The 12,162-nt window shown below is 43.7% G+C and overlaps 1 protein-coding gene across 1 annotated transcript; it reads right to left on the reverse strand.

The window, feature by feature from the left end:
* Positions 1 to 839: 839 nt before the first annotated feature.
* On the reverse strand, positions 840 to 2,183 carry LOC122806124 (probable basic-leucine zipper transcription factor E). Its single transcript, XM_044076362.1, has one exon. It carries the CDS (start codon positions 2,181 to 2,183, stop codon positions 840 to 842), a length of 1,344 nt encoding a protein of 447 aa, XP_043932297.1.
* Between the last annotated feature and the right edge of the window lie 9,979 nt (positions 2,184 to 12,162).

The following is a 12,162-nucleotide window of genomic DNA, read 5'->3' on the forward strand; positions in this document are numbered from 1 at the left end:
AAGGTTAAATGGAATGTTGTTAATATTTCTCAAAAAGCTCCAAGAATCCTTACAGATTTGCTTCTCATTAGCGATCAATGGTTTTAGTAAAGTGTCTATGTAAGAAGCTGCAGCACTAAGGATCGACCCTCTCCCATCAACAATAGGTCTAAAAGGTGGGTCCTGCTCTGATTTGTGAATTTTAGGCACACCAAATAGAGATGGTAATTTAGGAGATGGCATGCTTAAATACGTGTGCAATTCAATGTCAATGGAACTCTCAAGCAGTAAATCTTCAATGATATTTTTAACCTTGCTGTATGCAATGTTAATTTCATTAATACTAACCTCCTGATATGGACCCAATGTTAAATGAGTTAACATACTGTTAGCATAAACATGTTGTTCCATAAAGGTTAACCCATTCCCTTTATCGGGTTTCATAACCCTGATGTTACAATTTCTTAAGGTCCGAATAAGGTCTCTTTGTTGTGTTGATATATTCAAATTACCCTTCTGTAAACTGTTTGTTTTTGATGCCAAGTGTCTTAAATCTAACTCGCAAGCTATCTCAAAAGTTTTAAGCCTATCTAAGAGTGGTGGATTGAAGACACTGGCTATCCTAAAATTGTTAAGAAGAGTAGGCTTGTCCCCTAAAGTGGCTTTCAAATTTAACTTGCGTACAAACAGCTTAATATCTATGATAGTTTTAACTAAGTCAAAGTGGGTATCAGGAACAAAACTCAACCCTTTGGAAAATAAATCACACATGCTTTGGTCTATATCAAAAGAGGTATAGTTATATATCTTAAAGTCCCCTTCTGTACTTCGCACGATGTGCAGTTTTTCAGTTCGTTCCGCTATCTCCGCCTCTGGTTCCGTTTGTTGCCCGGACCATTCTGATTGGTATTGGACCTCAAATTCCTCTGGTGGGGGTTCTGGCCTTGCCGAAAACCCTGAATATTTTGGGCCTCATTAGAGTTGTTATTATGTACTTGTCTGTTGTTGTTACCACCCTCCTGGTGATTATTTTTGTCATTAGGTTGTGCATAGTTATTGGAGACTTCCTCCAATAGGACATCTTGCTGGCAATCAGCTTGCAATGGTTGGGCAGGTGCTCCCAACCCTGGTGGATAATCTGCGTTGCTGGGATAATGTCTTCTTTCTGTGGTGTTATTATTAAATTTAGCACTGTATTTTACTTGAGTAACCAAGGGAGGGTTTGGGTACGCTGTTGAGTTCGCGTATTGGAATAGATCTCTCTTGATTTTCTTTTGTTTATTGTTAGATAACTTGTTCATTGTGGCTTCAATACTGGAAAAAATTCTCGTATATTCATACCTGTATCTAGGGAAATCACTGTTTTCTTTAATGTCAACCTCCAGTTTTTCTAAATCCACTTGGTACTCATGAATTTGTTCCAGATAATGCATTATAAGCACTTGCATAAAATCAAATGCTTGTTTATCAAATAAGTCAAGTAATGTACTATGAAGGCTTGAACCCTTAATTAAACCTACTGGGAACCTCCACTGACATAGTCCTTTCGGAACTATCTTTTTGTTTAAGCATTCTTCCAAGTAGGCTACTTCCAATTGAAGTTTCCTACACTTAAACAATTTATAATCAAGTTCATTAATAAGTAATACAATGTCACTATTCATACCTTCACTAGTCTGTTGCAGTTCAACAGCGTTGTTGTTGCTGTTAAAAAAGTCCTTTCTCTGCAGAAAGTTGTTAATCGAAGGAGTCAACTGCCGTGCTGGTTGTGATGTTCCTTCTAATGGAATAACCCTGTTCGCAAACGAATCCGAGCGCTGTTGGCCAGCTGGTATAGTTGAAAGTAGTGAGTTGGTATTATCTACCCGGTCATGCGTCGCCGGGTTGTTCCTAGCTGTAAAGTGTTCTGCTGGGGAAAGGAAGGAGTCCGGTATAACGTTTTGCTGTTCTCTCCGTTGTTCCCTTGGTGTTGCTAAATTAGTTGTAGCGATTACATTGTCTAGTTGGTCAAACCGTTGTGTTAACCGGTCGATGCGACCCATGATAAGATGGATTAGTGTAGTTAAATTGCCGTCGTCGGCGTTCGCCTCCACGACCTTCCTAGGTGAGCTGTGAAGCCCGTTGCTGCCTGAATCACCACATCCGCCAGTTTGGGTGAACAATAGTAGAGAGTTTTGCTCAGCAGTTCCATCGACATTAGCCATAAGGCACTATTGCACTAAAAAGACTTAAACAAACTGAAGAACCACAAATATGACGAGCGAAACTGTGAGCAGAACGCTACAAAGCAGATGCAAACTCCCGATAAGTTTAAAATGCGGTTTAATAAACTGAGCGCTTTCGGAAGGACCTGTGCCCCTCCTTCTTCAGAAATAACAAACAACCAAATGAATTCAAACAAGTCCACCTATATCTGAGCAAGCATGTAAGCTCACAGTTGACTTCCTCTAAGGCTGGCTATGACAACAAATCTGACATATCCACACCAAAAAGGACAGTTGCTAGTGTGTCTTAACATATGTTGTAAGTCTCAGCAGAAACAACACAATTTACCCTGTACTGGGGGTAAAGAGCACCTCATATACACATGCCTTGGATACAGGCAACCTGCATCACTGAGGTTAGGTAGGAACATCACCACCCTGTTCACCCCAGTTGTACAGGGGGATATGCACATCTACCACACTCCTCCCCTCAGCAATGGTGAGCATGTACTTGCCTACTGATGGCAACAACAGTATATTTCCATGGGGCATAATAACATCACTGTCTGTCTCCTACATGAACTCAGGCATGTGTTTATAGCTCCATCCCACACCACAGTCAAACACAGACCTGGCACCATCCACACCCCATTCATATGACAGATGGTCACTGTCAAGCCTCTACACAGAAATGAATGGAGATGGAGAATAGAGGATTATGCAATCAAGTGCCCAACACTGGGGGAATAAGATAGCTCAGGGTAGGAGTGTAATGCAAGCTGCTATAGCCATGATAGCTTGGATGGTTATTGTGTAGTGTGGATTATTTGCAAGAGATATCCACGGTTGATGTGCACTTTGACAACCTTATGAGGTCCTGTGACTTTTCCTGTTTATGTCTTCCAGGTAACATGCAGAGAGCACGCCTACCAGCATTCTCTGTTGGGGAAACTGAAATCATCACCCAATATGTGATTGGACATTGTGCCCTGTTATATGGACAGAGAGCAGATGATGTGCGTGAGAGGATTGCCCTGTGGAACAGTGTTGTCCAAAGGGTAAATGATGCCAGCCTGCACAGCAGAACTTATGAATATGTGCAGCATCAGGCCACCGACCTCATCCGCCATGCCCATCAATGGGGTGCTGCTTTAGCGAGGGACTGGCTAGCCACAGGTCAGGGCGCAGCCATCCAGCCCCCATTAACACCCACCAAGGAGCTCCTCACCAAACTTGGGGTACTAGCCCAATGCACAAGCCATGAAGCTAAGGGAAGCATTGTGGAGGTGGGTTGCACACACACACACACACACACACACACACACACACACACACACACACACACACACACACACACACACACACACACACGATGAGGAGCATGCAGGTAAGGGTCCAGTGGGGATTAGTACACTAATGTATCAGGCATACATGTATCTGTATTGTAGCTACATCCATGTGTCAGGTCAGATTGCAGTTGTGGATGGTGTTTTCTAATGCACAGAGGTGCACATCTATGGTGAGGACAGGACATTGTGTATTATTGGGGATAGTGCTTTAGATGTTCAGACATCCTGCATCCATTGTGTATCAAGGCCACATGTGAGTCTGCTGACAATAACTCCCTCTCACAACCACATAGGACCCTCAAGTCTGCATATGGGACAGCAGCCTGAAGCTGGTGAGTATGACATTGTTATGTTGTTGCCTGTCAATCCCCCAGGCATGTGAAGGGCACGCAATTTACCATGCACACAACCATCAGTAATAGCTATATTGCTTTATGTAATAGTTATATTGCTTTTTGTGCATGTTCACTTCTGCTGTGTATAACTGTATTGCATCACAGTGGTCACCACTGGGCCTATCTGACATGAATTCAACATTCCTGTAGCATACCTCACAATTTATCAGTGCCAAGACATCTGGACAGAGGCCAGCAAAATGGGGTGGACAAATGACTTAAGGTAGGGACATGTGTGACATATTAGCGGTATACATTGTGTACACACCCCTGTTGAGATGCAAGGTGTTCCTGTTGCATACTAATTAGGACCACAATATGTCAGGCCACAGCTCCTCCAGCCTTTAATGTAACCCATAACAGGAACAGTTCACTTGTAAAGCCACGCATCTGGAGTCATGTATTGCACCTACAAGGCTGGCCACCTGTGAGGGCAACAAACATCATATCAGCATGATGTTTCAGTCAGGTATGATACCTCATGTTGCCATATGTATCAGTACACTCACTGTGGCCTATTTGACTATAATATCACATACATGGGCATTGTTAAGGCATACAGACCACTTCCGACCACAAACTTATGGATATTCCAGACACATCTGTACAGAGGACTGTACAATGGTTTAACCTGCTGCATGTGAGTGCAGATGCTGTTACCACACTATATAAAGTAATGACATCAGGAGGTTATCACCAGCCTTGCATGGTATACACATCAAAATGCTATAAGCCACACAAGATATGATTCTCACACATACAGACAGTTGCTAGAATTGAGATTAGAACTTCTGTCTATCTAGGTATTCCTACTAAAGTGCTACACAGTTATCAGATGCACCACAGAGCTTATACATTTCCACCTCTTCCAAAGGCACTTTTAAGGAGGATGGCATCAACAGCACTACTAAACTGGAGTGAGGGGACATGTAAAGGGTAGTGCACAGGTCAAAAATGGTGTAACCCACACACACTACATGATTCTCACACAAACACACATGCACACACACACACACACACACACACACACACACACACACACACACACACACACACACACACACACACACACACACATATCCAAACAGTTGCCAGTAGGGTGATTAGAACTCCTGCCTATATAGTTATTGTTACTATGGTGCTGCACAGTTATCAGATGCACCACAGAGCTGATGGTTTTCACCTAATCCAAAGGTACTTCTAAGGTGGATGACATCTACAAGACTACTAGAGGGGGTGAGGGGAAGTGTGAAGGCTAGTACACAAGTCAAAAATGGTATAAACCAGACAGTACATGATTCACACACACACACACACACACACACACACACACACACACACACACACACACACACACACACGCACGCACGCACACACACACACACACACACACACACACACACCCATTAACCTAGTGCACTTGTCCATTCTGAGGCACTGTTGCAATTGCCTCATGTACACAGACAACCCTCTCCTCTAAACTCCAAACACTTAGACCTGTGAGAGTTACCCATATGTAACCCAGTGTGGACATATGCACTCTCCAGCAAAGATCGGACTAGCAGGTCAAGAGGATAAGATCAGCACCTGCACCACACCATGTGGAACACATAGCTCACCATGACACCCACTTTGACAGCCATGACATACAGTGAAAAGCCACACACCTACCTTCCCAGAGGCACTCAATGGACATTTATCCAATGAGCACAAACCAGCAAGACAGACACCCATTCAGACACCACAACATGGCACATGGCAAGGGACACATATTTAACCTACACGGTGTGCCCCTCAACCTAAGTTCCTAAGGCTAACCACCTTGCACAATACAGTGATCATGGGTAACAGTACTGAGGTACACACATATCCCACTCACTAAGTTGAATATGGAGCAGGTAACAGCCAAATATCTATCACATGCCAGCATCCAACACATGACACAGCCAGTCATGGCACTCCACAACAAATAAGAGTATCACTCTGTATCCATGTGGGTGTGAATAACTTGGGACACACCTCCCTGGACTGCATGACAAGAGACATGGTTGAACTCTCTGATTATGTGGTCCATGCAGGTGTGACAGTAGTCCTGAGCAGTGTACCGCCTTCACCCAGAATGATGCTGCGGTACTATCAACAGATGATTGACTGCAACATTGGCTTACGTGTTTTGTGTCATTCTCAGGGGATCCTACATCTGTCAGCACTAGGTTTCCAGGTACTGGCTAAGTGTCTTGCCACCCCTTTGATGCCTTATTAGGCAGTGTTCCTAATGTAATTACCACCATAACAGCTAGACATGTATGCAATCTGAGGGTCATGCTGCTCAACAGTTGACATCTAATTGTCAAGATGCAATCACTCAAAGCACTCATTGGAGTGGAGGACACATGTCTGCTGTAATGGAGAGGTGGTTCACAGCAGCAGACAGCAGACCTGCAGTATCAGGCTATGACACATTCCACAGCTGTCAGCCCTCAAACATGGACCACATCACACCTCCACAGGTGGTGTTGTATCCATATTAATTATGGCTAGGAACACTTCCAGACTAGTATCCAAGCATAATGGATTGGAGATATTCCCCATGCAACTGCCTTAGGGTAATAGTGCAATCCAGACCATAGCCTGCTATGGGTCCACATATATGTCTCTAGATTGTCAATGCACATTCCTCAGCACCCTACCATATGTGATGGTCCACTGCAACACTGACATAGTATGAGTCATCAACTACCCCTCCATCCCCTGAGGAAAGTAGCCAAGCACCAGTACAGTGGCCCAACACTTCTGTGATTCATCATTTCCAATGCCCTGGACCAGCTCATACTGACCCTCTGTAGGGGATGCAACAACCTTGACCTGTGTTGACTACTTAAATATGGAGACAGATGTCAGTCCCTGCATAGTGAGAGCCATACAGGCTGCAATCCACATGGAACTCAACATGTCAGCCACACCCCCCAAAAATGTAACCACCTTCCAAAACTGACTTTGCAGCCATGAAAACAGGGGTGGATGTCTTCATTGCACCTATGGCAATGGGGAATAGCTGCATGACTGTGGAATCATAGACATATGCACTGTACAAACAGGTACATAAATGTGTGGTATTAGCCAGAGCCAAGAGAACCCAGACACTGTCCTCCAAACACTGGGATACAATGTGATGGTCTCCTGACATTACTAAAGTTGACATCAGAAGGAGGACACTGTTGCAGAGAAAGGTGGTGTCTCATTACTGTTGAACTTCCTTAGCCTCAAACACAACTTTGGATGCCTCATGGGATCCCCTGCAGGCATCTATGATGAAAAACATGCAGCAGACACTGATGACAATCACAACAGCCTTTAATAGTTACATCAACAACCTCCACAGCATTAAACACAAGTGCCGTGAGTCATTGCACAATGCTAATACCCATCCTGAGACAACAGATATTGGCCACAGTCTTGGCAACACATTCAGTGCCAGCTTTATCCCCACAAGTGAAGTGCTGAGTGAATGTGTTCTCACATGCTGTATCCCATTTCTGTTCTAGGCATCTGTGTGTCACCAGGATGTGGCCCTGCAGCAAGACCACAGGGTATGGCAGTAACACACCCACCATGGCATTGGCAGTGTACAGTATGTGCACAGAAATCCCTGGCCTGTAACAGTGATTGCATATGCCTCACAGATTATAGGGCTGAGGGTTGTACATAGGTATATGTTGATTTAAAACATCTATTGTGGAATGGAGAATGGTATGTGTTGTGGTTTGGACACACCTCCAATTGCTAATAACCACAGCCACAGGGGATATTCATCAACCAAACACAATGAGATTACTATTTACACACACACACACACACACACACACACACACACACACACACACACACACACACACACACACACACTTGCGAGTACTGAGATCCATAGGTTCATTGCTTCATAGGTGTGTAGTAGGTGAATGGGCATGAAGGCTCTATAAGGCTAGCCCAAGGGAATACCCTGGCATCAGGCCACATGAAAATAGTCCCCAGTGTGGCTCAGGAGTATAGACACTGGAGTGGTCCCCAGGGATGGGTATTGTATTCTCCATCCACTCATCCAGATTTCTATTGTGGGTGGCCAGTGATGTGCAGTGCTTCACATGTATGTGATTTATATTCCATAACAAGGACAGTGTCTGGGTTGTGCACATGTCCCACATGCATGTTCTTTTAAGTGGGGAAGTGTGCTTGAGGTCTCTGGGGCATGTTGTGTGGATAGATTGGTATATTCAGAAGTAGCATTCCTGACCTTGTTTGGTGAGACATGACTATGTAGCTGAGGTAGTGATTGCACCGACATAGACAGTATGATACTGGGATTCATTGGAGTTATTAAAGTTTGTCCATACAGGGAATGTGTATAAGGCATGGTATTTCCTTTGTGGGGTATGTTTGCAGACTCTACAGTTGTTGCAGGTTTCTAGTGTGGAACATGGCAAAATGGCCACTGTACACATTGATTGGGCTACTGAGGGGCTGAAACAGGGTGCCATGTCCTTTTACTTGCTTGATAACACACTCTCAGTCAGGAGATGTAACACATCAAAGTACTTTCTGATGTCAGTGGCACTGTTGTGGTCAGCAGGCAGCTGACTGTCAACCTGTGTTCCCCATTCTGTTATAACGACATCACTGTTCAGTGGACTACCACCATTGTATTACTTCATGTGAGCCATGGTATTCCCAAAGGTAATGGCAACATATCTCTTGGTGTTCAGGTAATGTCCAAGGATCTGCCAACTCAAGGAAAAAACTATCTTACACTCGTTGAAGGTTTACCAGTGGAAAAGTGAAGCAAATGAAGAAAATGACCTCTGGTATTCCAGCACAGCAAAAATCCACCACGATAGAGTCCTGTGTCAAACAGCAAGCAAATTTAATGAAAAAAGTAAAAACAGCATTAAAATTCTATAGTGATAAAACGATTCTGACAACAGTCATAGGTGTCAAGTGGCCTTTGGGCGTGATGTCAATATCACATAGATTGGGAATGCTACCACCCACTTTACTGTTGTATGCAAACATTATCAGCCAGGGGGCCATTGTGTTCTCCTGCACCTCAGAAGGGTAGATCCCAAACATGAGAGGACATAGGTCCATACCCTGTGTGACACCAGTCATGTCTAGTCATCGGTTTGACATGGAGTCCACTGCAATCACACCGTGGGTACTATCTGTGAGGCAACTTGCTGCTGAGTCAAGTGTGTTTGTGTATGATTCATGGGTGGAGAGTGGTCTCTGAGTATTATAAGGGTTGCCTATATTGTTAACTAATCCATACTGTCACAGTCATTGCACATGGTACTACACATTTAGGGCTGTGGATTGCCTACACCATCCTCTACAGTGATGGCAACTGTTGGCCTTGTAATGTGGACATTGGGACATATACTAGGTCCTCAATATAAAAATTTAGCAAAATCCACCCCGCAATGGATCCTGTAATTTACGCAATTACACGATACTGATGACAGAGACACACACACACACACACACACACACACACACACACACACACACACACACACACACACACACACACACACACACACACACAAACACACTTGGTGGTACTGAGTTTTGAACTCCTACCTAGCTATGTATTGCTACTACAGTGTTACACATTTATTGCATGTACAATGGAGCTTATAGCATGGATGTTGTTCCAAGGTACTTCTAAGGTGAGGAACATCACCAGCCCTTGTAAATACTGGCATTAGGTGATGTAGTGGGTGAGAGATTTCACAAAATATTTTACTCTATACACGCATTTACATCTGCCAGGAGTGAGGTTCAAACCTCTATCTATATTTTCAGGCCTTTATGTTATGCATTTACCACACACACCAATGACCTTACATCATCTAGTGTTGCCAACGGGTACTTCCAAGGTGAATGATATCTGCAGGACTGCTAAAGTCAGGCACTGAGAAGTGTACTGGGTGTAAATGGAGACAAAATCTTTAAGGTATAGACACATATATGTACACACACCAACACTTGACAGGAATGAGATTCAACCCCCTACCTATTTGGTTATTGCTACTACATTGTTCCACATTTATCACACATGCCACAGAGCTTATAGGAAGAACAGTGTCCAAACATACCTCTAAGGTGAGTGACATCATCAGCTGTGATAAAAGAGGGGTAAGAGAAGTGTTGCGAGTGTAAACCGGTCTCTACAAAGACACACACACACTCACACACATTTCCCAGTTGCCAGAACCAGGATTAGAATGCCTACCTAACTAGTTTTCTACATTATAGCATTACACAGTTATCATAAGCACCATGGAGCTTATATGTTGAAGAGTTGTCCAAAGGTATATTTGAAGGTGAGTGACATCAGCAGCAGTGCTAAAGGAAGGGTAAGGGAAGTGTAGTGAGTGTGAATGGCCACAAAATCAGGTCTCTACATAGACACACACACACTCTTGTACACAAACCCACACATTTTCACAGTTGCCAGGACCAGGATTAAAACTCCTACCTAACTAGTTTGTTACACTATAGTATTACACAGTTATTGCAAGTGCCACAGAGCTTATATGTTGTGGAGTTGTCCAAAGGTGTCTTTGAAGGTGAGTGACATCAGCAGCAGTGCTAAAGGAGGGGTAACGGAAGTGTAGTGAGTATGAATGGCCTCAATCACGTTAATCTAGAAACACACACTCACACACAACTTTACATTTGACAGGACTGAGATTACAACTGCTACATGGATACCTATTTGTACTGTAGTGCTACACAGTTATCACGAGCACCACTGAGACTATAAGGCTGAAGACTAACCAAAGGAATTTCTTCAGTGAATGACATCAGCACATCATGTGATATAGGCCAATGGGATGTGTAATGGGTGGGAAAGGCCTCATAATGGGACTCTCTCTGTCACTGCCTGCCTTTCTCTTCCCCATGTCTCTGTGTGTGTATGTTTGACATATTATATTATGTTGGCCTTAGATATATGTGAGTATTCCTATCCAGTGTGTGTGTGTGTGTGTGTGTGTGTGTGTGTGTGTGTGTGTGTGTGTGTGTGTAGTATCAATGGTGTACAATTTGGTGTGTGTGCACAGACATCTGTGAATAACCGATATCTGTAGTCCACTGTGTTGTCAAACATGGGCTTCATTTCTCTAAGTGTAGGATCATGCCCAGTATGACCATCTATATTGAGTGTGTGTATCCATTCCAGGGAAAGCTGAACTCCATTTCAGGGTTTTGTGTGCTACAGCTACACCTAGCAAACTGTTTCTGCAGGATATCTGTAGAAAGGTTGCCAATATGGAGACACAATGGGCATAACATACAGGGGATACTGCAACTATTGCTATCTGTGCTGCTTGTGCAACATGGTTGGTTGTAGCACAGATTTTCTGACATATCTACTGTTTTACACTGTGATGTATCATGTCATCAACTACTGACAGTTGTCATTCTTTGCTCACAATTATTTACCAGGGAAATACAAGATGGATGAAGCTGAGACCAATATTTTGAGGCATATAGACTACACATTCTGGCACACTCCTGCCATTGTGGAGTGGTAGCTACAGACAATAGACTGCTGCTGTTGGTTCTGTGTAAATGGTCCAGCACCTTTAGTATGCTGGCAGGGGATCCCCTTCTTGTGCTATTCTCAACTTAATTGAATGGCCATATCCTGCTGGGGCCATACCTCTCAGCTGTACAGATACACCCAGGTTATCCAGAGGCAGGACTCGTATACCTGGTCAATTTACCTTCACATTGTGGTTTACAAGCAGTTTTGTGGCTATTCATTCATGGATTTGCAGTCAGGGGGTAGAATAGGCAGACATTAGAGTTTCAGACTTTACACACTCCATGACATCCATGCTTCTACACCTCCGCTCTGTTATTCTCTCCTCTTCCTAACATTATGTAAGCAATATCTCAGAGGTATCCCTATAGTTGGGCTTTTATCCTAGTAGTATTTATGGCCTGGTCCATGGTCCTTGCAGTAGGACATGGAGAGGCATGCTACTGGCATTTGTCAACATGGCCTTGCATTTGTTTTCTGTTTACTGTATTAGGTTGTTAGTTAGGACCCCCCGACATTCCATACATTGTCACTATATGTGAGGCATGCGCCTTTGCCAGAGGACTGTAGGCCATTTGAGAGTGCTGCTGGCCATCTGTAGAAGGCCAGTGAATTCTGTCAGTCATACG

Source organism: Protopterus annectens, chromosome 7.part0, assembly GCF_019279795.1.
Source record: "Protopterus annectens isolate FY-2018-M chromosome 7.part0, PAN1.0, whole genome shotgun sequence".
Lineage (NCBI taxonomy): Eukaryota > Metazoa > Chordata > Ceratodontiformes > Protopteridae > Protopterus > Protopterus annectens.